Consider the following 22,731-nt stretch of genomic DNA (forward strand, 5'->3'; position numbering starts at 1 on the left):
GGTTCTTTTTTGAAATTGCATTGTCTCATGTTTCTTTTGGGTTGGGTCTTTACATCTCTGTCCTCAGGAAGAGTCTTTTAAACAATTTTTAAGGGTCAAAATTTTACTTTTCTGTCTTAACCACATTTACATTGATGATCGGACTTTGAGAAATGCACCCAATTTATTTTTCTAGAGGGTTCTAGCTTCTAATTCATGTTCTGCTGTTTAAAACATTCTTTGATTATGCGCACAGTATGTGTTTTCTCATATTGTACACATTTTTTCACTCTCACTCCACCGTCACATTTAGCAACTTTCCATATATCTGACTCATCACCTTATTCATGCAATGTACAGAATGATTAAATGAAAGTATTCTAAAAAACATGTGTTGTGATAGTAGGGTGTTTTAACAGGATGTTTTCTTAGTGACTGCCATTGCGATATTTATGCCTCCCTTTATGTCCAGTCCCTCACACAAAGCTTGATACCACCTAGCGGTGACTTGCTGTGAGTCCCCCACTGACTCCCTACCAAGTAATTTGGTTTCATGTGCAAAAATACTTATCTGCCTCATGTTTCTCCATGCCTGGTGATGACAGGATTCTGGCAATGATAGCCTAGTGGAATCTACCCACAGTAATTTAGCAAGGCTTGCTGCCTGACTGTCCAGCTTGAGTACCACATGTTGTATGGTGCTGGGTTTGAGTTGGGCAGCTCCTGCACTAACAAGGTTATCCCCTCTTTCAATACAATCACACTCCCTGTCACCCATGCCTGGAATAACTGAACATAGAGCCCCAGAGCTGCCACATTGGCAATGCCCACTATCACTGCCCCACTCGCCACAAAGACTAGCTTAGCCTCTCAAATGTTCTAAAACACCATATTTACACAGGTATGGTCAACCAATCAGATCACAGCACAATCCTCATTCATGAACCATTTTAGAAATATCCTTTTTTACTGTAGCAAGCCTCAAAGCATCCTGATCTCAAGCAATAAACCTCCCCACAGCAATGCTCAAACTCACATACATCCATAAATATATGTAAAGGTGTAGTCAAGCCTACCTTTGCCGTAGTGGCCTTACTCACTACTAACAATATCAAAAAATATGGTAACTCTGGCTCTGCATATGAGGTGAGATCAGGGCTTAACCACCACTATCTATGGAAAAATTAGCAACACACCTCAGTTCACCAGCTTGTGAAGTTTGAGTTGCCCCTGTCCACGAATCTCCATCCATGGAAGAACATCTAAACAGAGTGGGTGAGACACCAGATTTGTGGATAGTTAACCAGTCATTTTTGGCAAATTCTCAGTTGCAACCCTCTTATAACTCCTCTCCTAATTCATTTTGATGGAAATGTGCATGCCTATGCTAAGTTCCTCTGTGGATGAATTTCTATGGCAACTGTAACTATTATTCTGTCCATTGCTTTGTTATTAAGGTTTATAAAACATCTTTGCCAAAATGTCATTCCTCAGCAGTCCTTACTCATTCTTATCATTTATCAGTTCCTTAACCATGTTGTCTGTGTAATTAGGATATTGCAATTTTATTGATTTCAAACCACTTAAGCACATTTTGAGATCATCACTCTATGCCCTTATATTTCTTTTTACATATCAGGGCTCATTAGGCAGTTTATTGATAAATCAAAACTGAAACAGCATTTTGCAAATTAAAAGAAGAGGAGATAGAGGGTTATAGTCCATCTATAAGAATGGACATTATATGAGCTGCGAAAATAATATTGAAACCACGAGACCTAACACAGCATGCTTGGTCTACTTTTAAAGATATGAAATAGCAGACTATTTTATTTTATCCCCAATATGGCATTATAGGTCTTTCCAGTGGTCCTGATTTCAATTTTCCTAAAGCCGGATGTTGTCAGAAGCTTCTTGTATTCTTCTGGAGTTTTCTCTGTGCCCTCTGTCATCAGCAGCATCATCAACGACCACATCTGTGCTTCTAATGGTCCACTTTTGTTCGTGTTTAAAAGGGTTTCAACCAGGAGCACTCCGCCACCTGTATACAATCAATAAAACACCCATCAGATTTACTATTTATAGATTGTATAGCACAGAAGTTCAGGAATTGTAAACCAAGTTTAAAGAGTTTGTTGTGGAATTATCACATCCATAACACAAACACAAAAAACAGCCTAAAAGGAAGTATGCATGGACATCATGGCAATTCATACATTTCAAAACCTTCCCTGTAGTCTCCTTGGTGTAGCATTCTATGTTTTGCCAAACTACTGTAAACTGTCCAGTGGATTGTAAATATATATTTACTGCTACGTAAATGTCTGTTTGGGGCTGATTCAGATATATATTCACCAAAAAACACAAAGGTTGATGGGATGTTATAGTTAGGTGAAAATGACATTTTAAACATATTGTATAAATAAACAAAACCACTGAAATTCACCAGTTATAAATATTGCAAGCAACTAAAGTAAAAAGAACTTGCTACCCCGCCATGCATAGTCTTTTGTCATCAATGATGTAATGTCAGATGTTGCAGTGATGTTCTGATTGAATTCATAGAAAATGTCATGAATGATATAATATGTACAGTGATTAGCAGCGCATGGAGGGGACATAAGTTATAGTTATTTTAGGCCCCCTATTAAATAAATACAGCCCTGGCAGATGGGGTCAAAGAGACTCTCAGATGCCTAAGGAGAGGGGCCAAAGACCCTTCTCCTACTAACTCAATACAGCCCTAGAGGGTGGGTTTCCCAGGGCCCTTTTGAAGTTTGAGGGTGTGGGAGCTGTGCACCATCTTCCCCAAAAAGTTTCATTGCACTTCTCCCTGAGCGCAAGCCCCTCTAGGGGCTTTTATTTCTAAAGGCAGAAGGGCAACATGTTTTTTATCGGATCTTCTGCGGATCCATAGTTCCAATAAAACATAATTGACATTTTAGGAACCCCCCTATCAGGCCTAGGGAGGATGAGTATCTTGATTCTGCCCACCATATGTTTTTTTATGACAAGGATCTGATTCCCTGAGTCTTAAAAACACTCCAAAACATCCTTGGTGATGTGTTGACAACTAATCAGATCTCATCTTGAGATCTGTCAGCTCCATATATCTTCAACTGCCTGAAATACCAATCTTTTTGAAACTTAATATCTCTAAAAAAACTAAACGGAATTACACAACATGACACAAGCAAGATAGGTGAACCAATATCTTGCTTTCTGCCTAGTTTGGTGTTATTCCATTCAGCTATTTTGAATGGTGCTGTGACTAATTTTCCTATGAAAAAAGTATTGATTAAAACATGTTCTGGACCCCTCTTTTTTCTCACCCACACTTTACACATTCCCCAAATCGTTTCAGGAAGGTGCTGAAGTGCATGAACCTTTTTTGGGGGAAGTTTTGTAAAGATTCGTCAAATAGTGCTATAGTTAATATATTAACAAATCAAAAAATGCTTTCCCTATGGAAATGTGATCCTAACTATGAGTACTGAGTAAAGGTTCACTGGGTCGCCAGTAGATAGTTATAGTTAGGACCTAGTTGCCATAGGAAAAGCGTTTTTTCTTTTCCCAATAACTATGGCGCCGGTTGATGAATCTTTGCAAAATTTTCAAAACTTGTGGCCCGCTCCGGTCAGCTCCTATCCTTAAAGCTTTGGGGTGATTTGCCAAGTGGGGGCTGAGAAAAAAGGGGGGTCCCAAAATGTGCTTTCTCAATGTTATTTCCCATAGGAAACTTTAGACACGACCACAGCCTGAACTGCTTAACGGAATTACACCAAATTTGGCAAAAAGGTAGCCCTTGGTTCAGAAAGAGAACTATTTTTTAAATGGTGTAAATCCGTTCAGTAGTTCCTGAGAAATTAAAAAAAATAGAGGTCAAAAAATAATTTCCCCATAGGAATCTTTAGACACGGATACAGCTGAAACTTCTGAACGGAATTACACCAAATTTGGCAAAAAGGTAGTGCTTGGTTCATAAAGCGACCTTTTTTAAATAGTGTAAATCTGTTCAGAAGTTTTTGAGATATTAAAGGAAAAAAATCTTTATATATCTGGGCCAGACCTAACTACACAAGCACGAGCTTGACTCTAATTGGCTGCCAACACTTCAATCCAGGAAGTGTTGGCAGCCATCTTGGTGCAATGCTTTTTAGGTCTCGCCTAGGGACGTAGCACATGCGCTGCAACTACACAAACACCACTGCACTGCCCTAACCCCTAAAACACTACCCCAGCACGACCCCCTATACTGCACGAACACCACTGCACTTCCGTAAACCCTAAAACACTACACCAGCACGACCCCCTACACTGTCGAAAACACCACTGCACGGCCCTTAATGTCAAGTTGGCGACCGCAAGCGAGCAAAATCCCATCCCAGCGAGACTTTATCCTCGTTCGCGATCAGCAACATCAAGTTGCCGATCGCGAGCGTGAAAAATAAACCTCCCAGCAAGATTCTCAACGCGGGTAGGTCTAGTTTCTCATTGCGAGTGGTCGCGTATGCTCGTGACCGCTCGCGATGGGAAACTACCAGTCCGCGTTGAGAAAGCTGCAGCTCGAGTACAAATCTACTCGAGCAGCAGAAAACGACTGCTTGCACTGTGCAAGATGCCGTTTGCAATGATTGCACAGTGCGGACAAGCATCCGGCACTGTGCAATCAGTGCGAACAGCATTTTGCACAGTGCACTACGCAGTTCGCGCACCTTGCGTAGCGCAAAGTGCACTTCACGTAGCTACGCGTAGCGATACTACGCAAATTACACTCTGGGTTAGTTAGGACCTTGTTACTATTCAAAAAACGTTTTTTCTTTTCCCAATAACTTTGGCGATGGTTGATGAATCTTTGCGAAAGTTTCAAAACGTTGGTCCCGCTCTGTTTAGTTCCTATCCTGAAAGTTTTGGGGATATTCGCCAAGCGGCGGCCGAGAAAAAAAGGGAGTCCCAAAATGTGTTTTCTCCATGTTAATTTCCATAGGAAGTTTTAGACACGACTACACCCCGAACTGCTCAACGGAATTACACCAAATTTGGCGAAAAGGTAGCCCTTGGTTCAGAAAGAGACCTTTTTTTAAATGGTGTAAATCCGTTCAGTAGTTTCTGAGAAATTCAAAAAATAGAGGTTGAAAATCATTTTTCCCATAGGAAACTTTAGACACGGTTACAGCCAAAACTGCTGAGCGGAATTACACCAAAGTTGGCAAAAAGGTAGTGCTTGGCACAAGCTTGGCTATAATTGGCTGCCAACACTTCAATCCAGGAAGTGTTGGCAGCCATCTTGGTGCAATGCTTTTTAGGTTTCGCCTAGCGACGCAGCGCATGTATTGCACACTACACAAACACGAATGCACTGCCCTAAACCCTAAAACACTACCCCAGCACGAACCCCTAGACTGCACAAACACCACTGCACTGCCCTAAACCCTAAAACACTACCCACCACGACCCCCTACACTGCACAAAAACCACTGCACTGCTCTTAAACCTAAAACAATTCCCCCAGTATGACCCCCTACACTGCCCAAACACCACTGCACTGCCCTAAACCCTGAAGCACCACCCCCAGCAAGACCCCTTACAATGCCCAAACATCACTGCCCTAAACCTTGAAATATTACCCCCAGCAAGACCCCGTACTCTGCCCGAACACCACTACACTGCCCACAACCCTGAAACACAACCCCCTGCATGACCCCCTACACTGTCCGAACACCACGGTACTGCCCTAAACCCTACAACACCACCCTCAGTATGATCCCCTACACTGCCCGAACACCACTGCACTGCCCAAAACCCTGAAACACCACCTCCAGCATAACCCCCTAGAGTGCCCGAACACTACTGCACTGCCCTAAACCCTGAAACACCACCCCTAGCATTACCACCTACACTGCCCGAACACCACTGCACTGACCTACACCCTGAAACACCATCCCCCGCACGACCTCCTACACTGCACGAACACCACAGCACTACCCTAAACCCTGAAACACCCACCTGCACGACCCCCTACACTGCCCGAACACCACTGCACTGCCCTAAACCCTGAAACACCACCGCCAGCACGACCCCCTACACTGCCCGAACACTACTGCACTGCCCTAAACCCTAAAACACCACCCCCAGCAAGACCCCCTCCACTGCCCAAACACCACTGCACTGTCCTAAACCCTGAAACACCACCCCCAGCAAGACCCCCTACAATGCCTGAACATCAGTGCCCTAAACCCTGAAACATTACCCCAAGCAAGACCCCCTATACTGCCCAATCACCACTGCACTGCCCACAACCCTGAAACACCATCCCCTGAATGACCCCCTACACTCCCCGAACACCACTGCACTGCCCTAAACCCTGAAACACCACCCCCCTGCACAACCCCCTACACTACCGAACACCACTGCACTGCACTAAAACCTGAAACTCCTCCCCCTGCATGACCCCCTACACTGCCCAAACACAGCTGCACTGCTCTAAACCCTGAAACACCACCCCCCATGACCCCCTACAATGCCCGAACACCACTGCACTGACCTAAACCCTGAAACACCACCCCCGCACGACCCCTACATTGCCCAAACACCACTGCACTGACCTAATCCCTGAAACACCAGCCCCCACACGACACCCTACACTGCCTGAACACCACTGCAGTGCCCTAAACCTTGACACACCACCCCCAGCAAGACCCCCTAAACTGCCCAAACACCACTGCACTGCCCTAAACCCTGGAACACCAACCCCAGCAAGACCCCCTACAATGCCCAAACACAACTGCACTGCCCTAAACCCTGAAACACCACCCCCAGCAAGACCCCTTACAATGCCCAAACATCACTGCCCTAAACCTTGAAATATTACCCCCAGCAAGACCCCCTACTCTGCCCGAACACCACTGCACTGCCCACAACCCTGAAACACCACCCCCTGCATGACCCCCTACACTGCCCGAACACCACGGTACTGCCCTAAACCCTACAACACCACCCTCAGTATGACCCCCTACACTGCCCGAACACCACTGCACTGCCCAGAACCCTGAAACACCACCCCCAGCATTACCACCTACACTGCACGAACACCACTGCACTGCCCTAAACCCTGAAACACCATCCCCGCACGACCTCCTACACTGCACGAACACCACAGCACTACCCTAAACCTGGAAACATCCACATGCACGACCCCCTACACTGCCCGAACACCATTGCACTGCCCTAAACCCTGAAACAACAACCCCTGCATGACCCCCTACACTCCCCGAACACCACTGCACTGCCCTAAACCCTGAAACACCAGCCCCCTGCACAACCCCCTACACTGTTGAACACCACTGCACTGCACTAAAACCTGAAACTCCTCCCCCTGCATGACCCCCTACACTGCCCAAACACAGCTGCACTGCTCTAAACCCTGAAACACCACCCCCATGACCCCCTACAATGCCAGAACACCACTGCACTGACCTAAACCCTGAAACACTACCCCCGCACGACCCCTACATTGCCCAAACACCACTGCACTGACCTAAACCCTGAAACACCAGCCCCCACACGACACCCTACACTGCCTGAACACCACTGCAGTGCCCTAAACCTTGAAACACCACCCCCAGCAAGACCCCCTACGCTGCCCGAACACCACTGCACTGCCCTAAACCCTGAAAAACCAACCCCAGCAAGACCCCTACAATGCCCAAACACAACTGCACTGCCCTAAACCCTGAAACACCACCCCCAGCAAGACCCCTTACAATGCCCAAACATCACTGCCCTAAACCTTGAAATATTGTCCCCAGCACGACCCCCTACTCTGCCCGAACACCACTGCACTGCCCACAACCCTGAAACACTATCCCCTGCATGACCCCCTACACTGCCCGAACACCACGGTACTGCCCTAAACCCTACAACACCACCCTCAGTATGACCCCCTACACTGCCCGAACACCACTGCACTGCCCGAAACCCTGAAACACCACCCCCAGCATGACACCCCAGAGTGCCCAAACACTACTGCACTGCCCTAAACCCTGAAACACTACCCCTAGCATTACCACCTACACTGCCCGAACACCACTGCACTGCCCAAAACCCTGAAACACCATCCCCCGCACGACCTCCTACACTGCACGAACACCACAGCACTACCCTAAACCTGGAAACACCCACCTGCACGACCCCCTACACTGCCCGAACACCACTGCACTGCCCTAAACCCTGAAACACCACCGCCAGCACGACCCCCTACACTGCCCGAACACCACTGCACTGCCCTAAACCCTCTAATACTACCCCCATCAAGACCCCCTACACTGCCCGAACACCAATGCCCTGAAACACCACCCCCTATACTGCCCGAACAACACTGCACTGCCCCAAAACCCTGAAACACCACCCCCTGCACAACCCCCTACACTGCCCAAACACCACTGCACTGCCCTAAACCCTAAAACACCACCCCCAGCATGACCCCCTACACTGCCCGAACACCGCTGCACTACCCTAAACCCTAAAACACTACCCCCAGAATGACTCCCTACACTACCTGAACACCACTGCACTGCCCTAAACCCTAAAACACTACCCCAGCACAACCTCCTACACTACCTGAACACCACTGCACTGCCCTAAACCCTAAAACACTACCCACAGCAAGACCTCCTGCACTACAGAAATACTACTGCACTGGCCTAAACCCCAAAACACTACCCGCAGCATGACCCCCTACACTACACAAACACCATGGCAGTGCCTTAAACCCTAAAACACTACCCTCAGTACAATTCCCTATACTATACAAACACCACTGCACTGCTCTAAACCCTAAAACACTACCCCAACATGACCTCCTTCACTACCCAAACACAAATGCACTACCCTAAACCCTAAAACACTACCCCCAGCATGACCCCCAGCACGACCCCCTACACTACCCAAACACCACTGCACTACCCTAAAACACTACCCCCAGCATGACCCCCTACTCTACCCAAACACCACTGCACTACCCTAAACGCTAAAACACTACCCGCCGCAAGACACCCTACACTACCCAAAGAACAATGCACTACCCTAAACCCTAAAACACTACCCCTGCAAGACCCCCTACACTACCCAAAGACAACTGCACTACCCTAAACCGTAAAACACTACCCCCTCTCGATCCCCTATACTACCCAAAGACCACTGCACTACCCTAATCCCTTAAACATGACTCACTACACTATTCAAACACCGCTGCACTACCCTAAACCCTAAAACACTACCCCCAGCACGACCCCCTACACTACACAAACATCACTGCACTACCCTAAACCCTAAAACACTACCCCCTGCATGACTCCCTACACTGCCTGAACACCACTGCAATGCCCTAAACCCTGAAACACCACCCCCTGTACAACCCCCTGCATGACCCCTACACTGCCTGAACAGCACTGCACTGTCCTAATTCCTGAAACACCACCCCCCTGCACGACCCCCTACACTGCCCAAACACCACTGCACTGCCCTAAATCCTGAAACACCACCCTCTGCATGACCCCCTACAATGCCCGAACACCACTGCACTGCCCTAAATCCTGAAACACCACCCCCAGCAAGACCCCCTACACTGCAAGAATACCACTGCACTGCCCTAAACCCTGAAACACCATACCCAGCAAGACCCCTGTTAAACCTGAGTCTCCCTTCCACTTTTTGTCGCTGTGCCTCATGTGTTTTGCTGGTGTTAGCTGCTCAGAGCACTGTGCCACTGCCAACCAGTGCCACAGTGCAAGTGCTCCATTTATAAAATGTATATGTTGGTCGGATTCCATGATTGGCTTATTTGGTTTACTGTCAGACCCCAGTAAAGTGCACCAGGAGTTCCCAGGGCTTGTAAATACAAATGCTGCTGGTGGGCTTGCAGCACTGGTTGTGCCACCCACAGAAGCGGCCTGGTAAAATGTGTCTAGGTCTGCCATTGCAGAACCTGCGTGCAGGCTGGTACTGTCATGCTGACTGGCAAGTGCACACACTTGCCAGTCCCTAAACCTTCCCTTAATTTCATATTAGTCACCCCTATGGTAGGCCCAAGGGTAGGGTGCATTGTAAGCATAAGGTAGGACAAACCCTGATGTGTGTGGCATGTCCTAATAGTGAATTACAGCCATTTTCGTGTTTCACTATTGTAAGGCTACCCTGTTCTCATAGGCCAGCATGGGCTGTTAAGATTGTAACATCCTATGATCCTAACAGGCCCAGGGAACATGGTAGAAAATCGAGTTTGATATGCCTGAACTCAGAATAATAAGGTACATCTTTTAGTAAGGTTTATTTTAATATTCTGCGTTTGCAAATGCCACTTTTAGAAAGTTGGCCTTTGCTTGCCTAACCATTTCAGCCGCCTCTGCGTGATGTGTATCTGCTGTCTGGCTTGCGTGAGTGACAGGGCTGGGGAAACCCAGATGGGCAGGGCTAGGTAGCCTGGTGGTAAATAGGACGATTGACAGGTAGATCATTGGGAGAAGTACACCTGGACTCTGAATAGGACTGTGCTCTGCCACCACAATGCCGGCTCCGCCCCCTGTGGAGCGTCTGATGACTCTGCCCTGCACCCTGAATGAAGAAGCCTGCATCGCATCAACAAAGTGCTCCAGAACTGGACTGAACTAGGCAAGGGCCCCCCTGGCCTGGGAGAACAAAAGAAATGTAGTATAAATGTAGGAGCCCTGCTCCTAAGAAACTAGATCCTGCTACAAGACGAACCTCTGCCTGAGGGGAAGGAACCGGGAAAGCTGTAGGAGGAGTACTGTCCCTGACCTGGGGGATTGGCCTGCAGTGGTTGCCTTGCTGCTGAAGGAGAGGAGAAAGATTGCTGATAAACTTTGCTTCAACTTGTGCTGTTTAAGGTCTCCAAGGACTTGTGCTGAGCTTGCCCCCTCAACGAAATCCCAGGACCAGTGGACTTCACCCCCCTTGAGAACTGCCATTCTCCCCGTGAAGCTGACGCCGAGAAAAGTGTGCACCTCTCAAAATTGGCACGTACTTTGGCAAGCCTGTGCCCCCCTGCCCGGCCCGAGCACCGCGACTAAGGCCCCTCAAGCTGTAGCTCGCAACGTAAAGGAAGGACTTTGTGACACTTGTTATTTGCCCCTCTCCGCATCTTACCCCTTTTGCGTGCCCCCCCTACCCTTGCTGAGGGCAGGCTATGGTGCGTAGAGTGGTTGGTACGCGACTCCCCCCCGGAGTGTACTGCCCTCTTCGCATCACGCTGAGAACAAAGGCGCCGCTCTCAAGGTACGGCTCGAACGCCGCAACGAAGAGCCAGCGCACCGTACACCCGCACTGTCCCCCTGAGCATCGCGACTGAGGCCCCCTTCGAGCCGTAGCTCGCACCGCAATTGAAAGGACATCACGCCGCACAAACGTGCTGGGATTCACCGCATCGTCCATGACGAACTCCTGAAAGATAAAGGTACTGTGCTCCCTTCGCACCGTAAGGTGTACGCATCGCCCGGAGCGTCTGCAAACGCTTGTGAGCCCCGCTCGCAAGCCTCTTCCAGTCATACGAACCGCACGACGCGCACGAAGCACACAGAACTTCTGAAATTCGCTTAAACTCAAGAACAACTTATTGCAAAGTATTGTGGGCCCGTCTTAACGTTATTGGGTCTTGTGCTAAATCTGCTTATACATAAAAAAGTTATGATTGATAAACCCAGTGTGGAGTCCATTTGTGGGGGTGTCATTGAATTGTTGTATGTAATCCCAAATGCTTAACCATTACGCCTAAGATAACGCCTTGTCTGTTTGCGCCAAGCTACCTAGAGGGTGAGCAGGGGTTATTCTTACCCTGACTGGAGGAAAGGTTCCCTGCTTGGCACAAGTACCTACCTGTGCCAACCAGAGAATCTGGATTCTAACATTGGTGGTCAGCAAGGAGTATTCTGAATTTGCATTTGTGATTTATGTACAGCAGTTTTTTGAAACGCCACATAGTGAGTTCACACCCATAACGTAGTCACACACTTTTTTTTAATTTTCGTTTTGCTGGAAATCGCCATTGTTGGAAGAAACCATGCCTGATTCAGTCATTGTGGAGAGAGCAGCATCTGTTGTCTCTGAAATTGAGGATGTTGAATCGGAAAAGGAGAGACTAGAGAGCTACACCAAGGCCCAGCTGAAGGGCTTCTGTAAAAAGTTCAAAGTCCCCATTGTTGGATGTAAGTTCAAGGCAGATCTACTCAAGGCGCTGAGGGCCTGGATTGAGTCAAGGGCACCTGGAGATGTGGTAGTTGTTGAACCAGCAGAAAGCGTCCAGAGTTTTGGAAGAGGCCTGTCACCAGGAGAGTTGGCAGACAGAAAAGAAACCAGGATGCATGAAATGGAGATGGCAAAACTTAAATTGAATGGGCAACTGGAGCTGGAAAGCAAAAAGCTGACTCTGGGAGAGAGAAGAATCCAAATGGAGCATGAAATGAAGTTGAGGGAATTAGATCTGAAAGCTAAAAGTTTAGAGTCTACTTCCTCTGGTGGCAGCACACCGTCAGTTCAGGCAGAATCAAGAGTGTACATACCCAAGGATGTGGTAAAGGAGTTTTTTAAGAATGATGACATAGGGCAGTGGTTCAAGGCCTGTGAGGTAGCCATGTCTTCCCACCGAGTCCCTGCGAAAGATTGGGGAGCGGGGTTGTGGGGACGGTTCCTTAGTGAGGGGCGGGACACACTGCTAGACTTACCTTCAGATGTTTATAATTCTTATCCCCATATGAAGGCAGCATTGAAGACTAGGTATGGGTTGACCCCTGAGTTGTATAGACAAAGGTTCAGGGGTTGCACAAAGATTCCTAACAGTACGTATGTTGAGTATGTAATTTTTTTTTGCAGAGGGTGAAGGGTATCAAGGTTGATGATTTTCAAGGGCTTCTTGATTTAATGGCATGGGAGCACTTGTCCAGTAATTGTTTTCCTGAGCTACGCCAACACCTGATTGAATGTAGGCTGACTAACCCTAGAAAGCTTGCTGAGGAGGCGGACCGCTGGGTCAGTACCAGGGTCCACAAGGGTCACGTGGGAGATTCCGCCAAAGGTGGGCAGGGTCCCCAGCAGAGGAGTGGAGGGGACAGGGGTAACCAGAGGGAGTTCCCAAAAAGGCCCCAAAGTAATCCCCAAGGGAACCTAGCGAAAGGTTCTCAGCCTCCCCCACCCCAGAAACCGACCGGGGCCTGACAGGTCCACCTGTTCCAAAGGGGCCCATAAAATGTTACAAGTGTGGTACCATAGGGCATTATGCCTCTGATTTAAAGTGTCCTTTGTTTGGTAAACCAGCACCCACTGGTGCCCCACCCCGTCATATGGCTAGTGTAGCCTTGGGGGAGCAGATGGCAGTCCAAGGTGGGTGGGGTCCCGCAGAGATGTCCCTTGTCTCATTAGGAGACTGTGAGATGGTCCCACAAACCCAGCTACCTGATAACACTAAGAAATACAGGCAGTGGGTGATCATTAATGGCCATAGGGTGGAAGCTCTGAGAGATACAGGAGCCAGTGTGACAGCTGTCAAGTGTCACCTGGTGTCTCAAGAGCAGGTTGTCCCAGGAGCATTCTATCCAGTTGTTGCCGCTGACAACAACGAGAGTCACTGCAAGGTGGCTCAGGTTCCCTTTGAGTGGGAGGGGTCTCTGGTACTCTTCAGGTAGCTGTGAGGCCCGCCATGCCTGTAGACTGTCTGTTAGGGAATGATTTGGGGAGCTCACCTTGGGCTAAGGTGGAGCGGAGTGCTCACCTGGAGATGTTGGGTATGCCGGATTGAGCGTGTGTCACCACACGGTCCATGGCAGCAAGTAGAAGTACTCAAGAGGTCCTGGAGCCTGAGAGGGAGGCCCAGGGACCGGCCTTAGAGAGAAGGAGCAGGGGGCGTGGGAAACCGGCCCCTGAAGTTCCCACGGTCCAGGAGGAATCAGACCTTGAGGGGGATGCCCTGGAGCCTACAGGGGAGCAGATAGCTGAACTGGGAGACCTGCTTGAGCTGACCAATTGGCAGCAGGAAGGGGGTCCCTCCAGGGAGGACTTTTGTAAGGCACAGAAAGAATGCCCTTCTCTCGTGGGTGTGCGGCAGCAGGCTGCAGACCAGGCCGCAGGTGATCAGTCTGGGTCACATTTCATTTACTGGGAGAACGACCTCCTATATACAGTGCCTAAGGTTGTTGAGCCTGGGTCAGCCTGTGCGCTGGTTGTACCCCAGGACTTCAGAACCTTCCTACTGGGGCTGGCTCACGATGTGCCATAGGCAGGACATTTGGGGCAGGACAAGACCTTTGAAAGGCTTGTCACCCACTTTTATTGGCCCCAAATGCGCAGGAGTTCAGACACTCACTGCAGGACCTGTCAGACTTGCCAGGCAAGTGGAAAGAGTGGGAGGAAGCAGAAGGCTCCTCTCCAGCCATTCCCTGTGGTCGGTACCCCATTCCAGCGTGTGGGGATTGACATTGTGGGGCCACTGGACCCCAGGACAGCCATCTGCAACAGGTTTATCCTGGTCCTGGTGGACCATGCCACCCGGTACCCGGAAGCCATCTCTCTGAGGACAGTGACAGCCCCGTGGTGGGACGTGCACTAATGGGAATTTTCTCCAGAGTGGGATTCCCTCTAGAGGTGGTGTCTGACCGGGGTACCAATTTCATATCCAAGTATATGAAATCCCTTTGGCAAGAGTGTGGGGTAACCTACAAGTTCACCACACCTTACCACCCCCAAGGAAACGGGTTGGTTGAGAGATTCAACCATACCCTCAAGGGCATGATAATGGGTCTGGAAGAACCCATGAGGCGTAAGTGGGACGTCCTCTTGCCATGCCTTCTCTTTGCATACCGTGAGGTGCCACAGAAGTCTCTAGGGTTCAGCCCCTTTGAGCTCTTGTATGGCCACCCAGTGAGAGGACCTCTAAGTCTGGTCAAGGAAGGCTGGGAGCAATCTCCCAAGAAACCTCCCCAGATTGTATATAGCTACATGTTGGCCTTCAGGAATCAGACTAGGCGATTCAGGCAACTTGCTGAGGCAAATCTGGAAGCCTGCCAGGAGGAGATGAAGCGGTGGTACGACCAGAATGCCACTCTGGTAGAGCTTCACCCTGGACAGAAGGTGTGGGTCTTGGCCCCCGTGGATCCTTGTGTACTCCAGGATAAGTGGACCGGTCCCTTTGAGGTTGTGGAGCGCAAGAGTCCTGTTACCTATTTGGTGGACTTGCGGTCTCCAAGGAACCCCTTAAGGGTCCTTCATGTCAACCGCCTCAAGCCCCACTTGGAGAGGTCCCAAGTGGGCATGCTCTTGGCAACAGATACTGGGATGGAAGAGGAGACCGAGCCTCTTCCTGACCTCCTGTCAGCCCAGGAGCAAGATGGGTCAGTGGATGGTGTCATCCTCTCTTCCGCCCTGACCCCTGAGCAACAGAATGATTGTCGCCAATTGCTGGTGCAATTTTCTGATCTGTTTTCCCTGGTTCCCGGTGTCACTGATTGGTGCATCCATGATGTGGACACTGGGGATAGTACCCCGGTGAGGCACAAGGCCTACAGGGTGACTGACAGGGTGAGCACATACATCAAGGAGGAGGTCTCCAAGATGTTTGCACTCGGGGTAATTGAGTCCTCCAGCAGTCCTTTGGCCAGGCCAGTGGTCTTGGTCCCAAAGGCTGCAGCGCCGGGAGCCACACCCGAACTCCGGTTCTGAGTGGACTACAGAGGACTCAATTCAGTCACCAGGACTGACGCACACCCCATCCCCAGAGCTGATGAGCTCATAGAACGGCTAGGGGCTGCCAAGTACCTCAGCATGTTTGATTTAACGTCTGGGTACTGGCAGATCGCCTTGACCGATGGGGCCAAAGAGAGGTCAGCATTTGCCACCCCAAATGGGCACTACCAGTTCTGGGTCATGCCCTTTGGAATGAAAAATGCCCCTGCCACCTTCCAGAGGTTGGTTAACCAGGTGTTGGCTGGACTGGGTTCGTTCAGTGCAGCCTACCTGGATGACATCGCGGTGTTCAGCTCCACTTGGGAAGAACACCTGCGCCACCTCTGGAAAGTGTTAATGGCGCTGCGCAAGGCAGGCCTCACGATCAAGGCGAGTAAGTGCCAGATCGGGCAGGGTTCCGTGGTGTACTTGGGGAACCAGGTTGGGAGCAGCCAGGTGGCGCCCCTCCAACACAAGATAGAAACCATCCTGAATTGGGAGTCGCCCAAAACCCAGACAGAGGTGAGAGCCTTCCTAGGTCTCACCGGGTACTACAGGAAGTTTGTCAAGGGGTATGGCAACATGGTTGCCCCCTTGACAGCGCTGACTTCTAAGAAGCAGCCCAGGAAAATGATTTGGACTGACACCTGTCAGAAAGCTTTTGAGGCCCTGAAAGCTGCTATGTTCACGGCGCCCGTGCTCTTGGCTCCCAACTTCTCCAAAGAGTTTATCGTTCAGAGAGATGCTTCAGAGCATGGTGTGGAGGCTGTTCTTTCACAGATTAATGAAGAGGGCCTAGATCAACCTGCAGCCTTTCTTAGCAGGAGGTTACTTCCACGGGAACAGAGATGGAGTTCTATTGAGCTTGAGGCATTTGCTGTGGTCTGGGCACTGAAGAAGCTAAGACCCTACCTGGTTGGGTCGCACTTCTGGGTTCAGACCGACCACAGGCCCCTCAGATGGTTGATGCGTATGAGGGGTGAGAATCCAAAGCTGTTGAGGTGGTCCATTTCCCTACAGGGTATGGACTTCACGGTGGAACATCGCCCTGGTACAGATCACGCCAATGCTGACGGTCTGTCCAGATTTTTCCGCCTTAGTGATGAGGAACTCCCTGGGGTAGGGTAGTTCTCCCCACCTTTCAGCTGGAGGGGACACGTGTTAGACCTGGCACCTTGCCGCGAGTCTCCCTTCCACTTTTTGTCGCTGTGCCTCATGTGTTTTGCTGGTTGTTGGACTTGGCCCTTCTGGCAGGTTCACCCCTGAACTTTTTGCTTTTTATTGGTGACTTGGTGTGGTGAGATAGGCCTGCCCTCCCATAGGAATGCATGGGGAATGTATGTGTCCCTAGTAGTTCCTGATGCGTGGGGTGTGCAGACCCGAGTTTGGTATGTGCGGACTCGGGGGAGTGAATGCTGCGCGATGATGTGTGCGGCGTGCATATACCTAGTGTGGAAGTGCCACTTCCAGAAGTGGGCACTTCTGTGTGCAGTGTGTCTGTCGCGTGATTGGCTGGTCATGTCATGTGACGGGCTAGGGATTCCCCAGAGTCAGGATGAGTCACCCAGTGGTGAATGGGGAGATCAGCAGCTAGATGGGCGGGAGGAGTACACCTGGGTCCTGAATAGGACAGGGTTTTCCACACACAATGCTGGCCCGCCCCCTGCGGTGCGACTGACGACCCTAGCCCTGCCAATGAATAGAGTGAGGGGCTGAGCACATCAAGGGTGCTCCCCAACCAGCTGCGACTGGTTTTCCCCCTCACCCTGAACCCAGAACAAAGGGGTTTGCTGTATAAAAATGGGGCTGTGTCCCCACAGAAACTGTTCTCTTGTTGGATCCTGACAGAGGGGGGCTTGCTGCTGGTGGGGGCCCAGGAGGGACCGCCATGGGGGCTACCTCCCTGCTGGAGGGCCCTGTGTGCTGGCCCCTGGGCCCTACCTTGCCCCCTGGATGGCTTCAGGACCTTTTGGACCTTTTTGCTGGTCCTTGGTCTCTGCCCAGGCTTGGTGCAGCCTGCTAGCGCCCTGGGAGCGCTACATCGCTTTATTTGCCCCAGAGGAGCGCTGGAGCTCCGAAGCGAGGCGCTGCCGTCTGTTTAGAGGGAATCCCCGTCGTAGGGATTCCCCCCTGATGCTGCCGAGAGCGGGTGCCCACCCCGCATTCTGATTATGCCTAGCGGGAGCCCACCCCGCTTATATTGTGCCTTTGGTGCGGGTGCCCACCCCGCTTATGTCTTTAATTGGCGGGTGCCACCCCGCTTCTGTGGTTGAAATTTGCGGGTGCCCACCCCGTATGTTCTGACATCGTGAAATCACCGCCGCGGCCCGAGCTGCATTTAAAAAACCGCCGCCGAGTCCGCGGCCCGCCTGGTTGTGGGCGGGGCCGCAGGACGGAAGCGGAAGTGCTGCCATTTTGATGGGAGGCGGCCGCCTGGAGCTTGCGAGGCTCCACTTAGAAGTCCCGAACCGAAGAGGAGTCGACCAGGAGTCCAGAGGGTTCTCCCTGCTCCGCAGCCTTCTGTGCACCCGGCCGCTGGAGCGAGGGAGAGTGCCTCCAGTGAAGCCGAGCCTGCCGGGGATCCTGCAAACTGGTGAGTGGGGGCTCCGTGTGGGCGGATGTTGGTGCCGGTTCGAGGCACTTTGCCCTGGCTGATTTCCTGAGCGGCCCCCGCCTGATAGGGGGGCCGCTCCAACGAGGCTGGCATGGGTTGTTTTCAGCGCCTGTGTGGGGTTCTAACGTCAAGGGCACAGATGTGCCAGGCCCCCTGCTTCCACTTGTGACTTCAGCTGCCCCGCTTGGAGAGGGCAGCTGCACCGAGGGGGCAGTGTTGCTTTTAGAGCGCGAGTGCGCTCCAACCAGGGGCATAATTGTTATAGAGCCCTGAGGCTCCAACGAGAGGGCCAGTGTTGGCAGTGGCGCTGCCGTAGTGGGCCACTGTAGTTCTTGGGGACATGATGTGTGTAGAGCCCAGAGATGGCTCCCACGTTTTGCGCATATTGATTTCAGGAGCCCGTGTGCTCCATGGGGGACATGTTGTTTTTCGAGCCTAGGTGGCTCCAACGTTGTGGATATTGTTCCAGGGGCTAGTGAGAGCCCATGCCTTATTTGCCTACCACAGCTGCGCAGCACTTAGTGCCAGCTGCAGCGTTTAGGCCCTGTTCTTGTCCCCAGCTGCCCAGCAAGTAGTGGGCAGCTGCTACGTTTAGGTTTTGGTGCAACCTGGACTATAATGTGATTTTGGGTGCTAGGAAATGTACTGTGTAGTATGTTTGGCGCACTCTGTGTTCATGCTTTTGGTGCTAGGAAATGTACTGTATATAGCATGTCTTGCGCACCCTGTGTCTTATACCTCTAAATGCGGTCTTTTCTGTCTAGGAGGTTGTTTTACCTTGTTTAGGTTGATGGTAGGGAGAATGTACTTCCCTGTGTTATGTACGCCCCTAGTGTAGGTATACTTAGGTGGCTAGGTCTAATGCGTTAGACTTGCGAGAAATTGCATAATGTGATTTGTGTCCCTGTGATAGATGCAGGATAGGTTTTACACCTGATGCTAGTGTGATGACGCTGAGGTCATTATTGCGCCAGTAGAGACTGGTTGTGCTCTACAGTTACTGTGTGTTATGTTCTACGTTTACTATTGGTGATTTGTGCTATGTTCTAAGTGCTAATTCCTGACAGTGGTCCATGTGGCCCTGTCCCCTGTATATATAATCCCTTGTAAATTCTGCCCGTGCCTGTTGGCACATTGTAGAGTGTGTGTTTTTATCTAATGTGTTGTGTCTAATACAAAGGCTATTTTTATAGAATACCTTGTGTGGAGTTTCCTTTGTGGTGGGCCTTGGGTGTTGTTGCTGGGTGCGCGCGCAAACGCTTTACACATCGCCTCAGGGATAAGCCTGTCTGCTCGTGCCAAGCTACCAAGGGGGTGAGCAGGGGTTATCTTTGGCGTGTAACTTCCTTGCCCTGACTAGAGTGGTGGTTTCTGCCTGGCTTTGGCGCACGCCTCAGCCAACCAGAAATCCCATTTCTAACATTGGTGGCAGCGGTGGGATTTGGACTTGCGTTTGCGCTGTACCGCAGCAGCAACTGGCCGCACTACAAAACTCTGCATTTAGATAAATCACATGGTATAGGGATTATTGTTTTAAGTTTGTTTTTAATTGTCATTTCTTTGGAAATGTGTTTCTTGGGCACTGTGAGTTAGGTGTCCCTAGCTCGGGAGGGTAGATCATCCCCCTAAGTGCAATGTGTTCTGGATTCACCAGTAAGGGTGGGATCCAGTGGTGGCAGCAGATGTGTGTCCAGTGCATGTATTCCCATTCCCAGTTCCAGGGGTAGTGGTACCTGTGTCACGTGGTGGTCAGGTTGAGAAATCAGGGGCGGTAGAAACTGTCTTACCAGTCTTGGGAGGGGTTTGGGGATGAATGTGTAATGCGCTGGATGAATGTGAATGTCCCATTCCCAGTTCCCAGAGTAATAGTACCTGTGTCACGTAGTGGTCAGGTTGAGAAATCAGGGGCGGTAGAAACTGTCTTACTAGTCTGGGGGGGGTGTATGTGGATGAATGATGTGAGTTCTCTGAAATAAGGAGCTTGCTGGTTGATTGGGTGTGAGTTCTCTGGGATAGGGAACTTGCATTGGGGAGTGATTCCAAAAGTAGTGGCTGAGGTGTCTTCCAGCCCAGCGTGGTGGAAGAGGTTCAGAGTAGACCAGCTAGGTCTCGGTGTAGGGGCTCACGTCCTGTCTCTGCGGAGAAGGAGTGGGTGGGACTGCGTGTCTCCAGGTGCCCGAAACCCAGTGTCAGGGCCTGGATGGTTTCTTTAGGGAACATCAGGTCGGGGGCCTAGGCTGTACCAATAGGTCATTTGAGGAGGATCTCCCAGTGTCTAGAGGACGTGGAGCGTCTGTAATCAGACCTCCAGTAGTCCTGGTGTCTGGCGGTACCGCTCCAGTTGGGAGGGTGCAGAAGTCCAGAGGGAGGGGTGAGCGGGGGAGGGATTCCCCAGTGGGAACCAGTAGGTCAGGGACCAGCCGGGAGGGCTGGGTCGCCACTGAGTGACCGTGGTGTCGCCACTTCTGTCCTGGGGGGTCTGCACGCACTGTCAGATGGACAGGAGGTCGTGAGATCAGCGCCAGGCAGACTGTCACACGACCCATTAGGTATGTGTCACCCTCGTTAAGTCCTGGTTCGCCAGGCATCTGACCAAAGGGTACGTCCCTCGGTTGGGGAGCCAGTAGTCGGTGTTTCCGGATCTGGACGTAAGGGCAGCTGTAGTCCAGAGGGCAGGTGGGGCTCATCTTAAGTGAAGAGACCCTGCTCTACAGTGGAAGGGGGTGCAGAGGGAGGGAGTCCTCGCCTCTGACCCCTTGGATCCCAGGTGATAGACCAGTTGGTGGAGAGAGGTCCTGAACTGGTGGGAGAGTTGTGTTCTGGTGGGTGCTTCCCTGGGAGGGTGCGGAACCCCAGAAGTAGAGGTAGGGTGGGGCATTCTTGCCCGTGACCTCTGGTCAGCCTGAGGGTGCGGACCCTAGGTTGAAGGATCAGTGGTAGTTGGGAACTACACTGAGAGGGAGAGTGGAGAAGGGCTTGTATGCCAGGGGTTACTACCCCCCACTCTGGGTTTGGCAAGGACCAGTGGTATCTGGGTGGCCTAGGGCCTGGTCCTGGCCGTGGAGAACTAGGTAGTACCAGTGGGGTAGCCTAGTTGGGCCTGAGTTCTTTTCGGTTGTTTTTTTTTCTCAGATGGAACCATGTTGATTGAGAATGGCGTAGAACAGGAGAGTGTCCCTGCAGTGCGGGCCTGCGTCCGTGTTCTATCGCCCCAAGCAGGGAAGACCATCACGGTGGTGATTGCTCTGCCCTGCGTTTTGGCTGGAAGGGGGTTGTGTTGGACTTGGCCCTTCTGGCAGGTTCACCCCTGAACTTTTTGCTTTTTATTGGTGACTTGGTGTGGTGAGATAGGCCTGCCCTCCCATAGGAATGCATGGGGAATGTATGTGTCCCTAGTAGTTCCTGATGCGTGGGGTGTGCAGGCCCGAGTTTGGTATGTGCGGACTCGGGGGAGTGAATGCTGCGCGATGATGTGTGCGGCGTGCATGTACCTAGTGTGGAAGTGCCACTTCTAGAAGTGGGCACTTCTGTGTGCAGTGTGTCTGTCGCGTGATTGGCTGGTCATGTCATGTGACGGGCTAGGGATTCCCCAGAGTCAGGATGAGTCACCCAGTGGTGAATGGGGAGATCAGCAGCTAGATGGGTGGGAGGAGTACACCTGGGTCCTGAATAGGACAGGGTTTTCCACACACAATGCTGGCCCCGCCCCCTGCGGTGCGACTGATGACCCTAGCCCTGCCAATGAATAGAGTGAGGGGCTGAGCACATCAAGGGTGCTCCCCAACCAGCTGCGACTGGTTTTCCCCCTCACCCTGAACCCAGAACAAAGGGGTTTGCTGTATAAAAATGGGGCTGTGTCCCCACAGAAACTGTTCTCTTGTTGGATCCTGACAGAGGGGGGCTTGCTGCTGGTGGGGGCCCAGGAGGGACCGCCATGGGGGCTACCTCCCTGCTGGAGGGCCCTGTGTGCTGGCCCCTAGGCCCTACCTTGCCCCCTGGATGGCTTCAGGACCTTTTGGACCTTTTTGCTGGTCCTTGGTCTCTGCCCAGGCTTGGTGCAGCCTGCTAGCCCCCTGGGAGCGTTACATCGCTTTATTTGCCCCAGAGGAGCGCTGGAGCTCCGAAGCGAGGCGCTGCCGTCTGTTTAGAGGGAATCCCCGTCGTAGGGATTCCCCCCTGATGCTGCTGAGAGCGGGTGCCCACCCCGCATTCTGATTATGCCTAGCGGGAGCCCACCCCGCTTATATTGTGCCTTTGGTGCGGATGCCCACCCCGCTTATGTCTTTAATTGGCGGGTGCCACCCCGCTTCTGTGGTTGAAATTTGCGGGTGCCCACCCCGTATGTTCTGACATCGTGAAATCACCGCCGCGGCCCGAGCTGCATTTAAAAAACCGCCGCCGAGTCCGCGGCCCGC

The 22,731-nt window shown here is 51.2% G+C and overlaps 1 protein-coding gene across 1 annotated transcript in view; it reads right to left on the bottom strand.

Annotated features, from left to right (window-relative positions):
* Nucleotides 1-1,516: 1,516 nt before the first annotated feature.
* Nucleotides 1,517-22,731, bottom strand: part of LOC146805017 (acetylserotonin O-methyltransferase-like) — a 582,624-nt gene continuing 561,409 nt past the window's right edge. Inside the window, exon 8 of the mRNA XM_085622166.1 lies at nucleotides 1,517-2,020. Coding sequence (XP_085478292.1) covers nucleotides 1,809-2,020 — 212 coding nt within the window. The 3' untranslated portion in view covers nucleotides 1,517-1,808. The remainder of the gene's footprint in view (nucleotides 2,021-22,731) is intronic.

The sequence above is a fragment of the Triturus cristatus genome, chromosome 8 (assembly GCF_964204655.1).
Source record: "Triturus cristatus chromosome 8, aTriCri1.1, whole genome shotgun sequence".
NCBI lineage: Eukaryota > Metazoa > Chordata > Amphibia > Caudata > Salamandridae > Triturus > Triturus cristatus.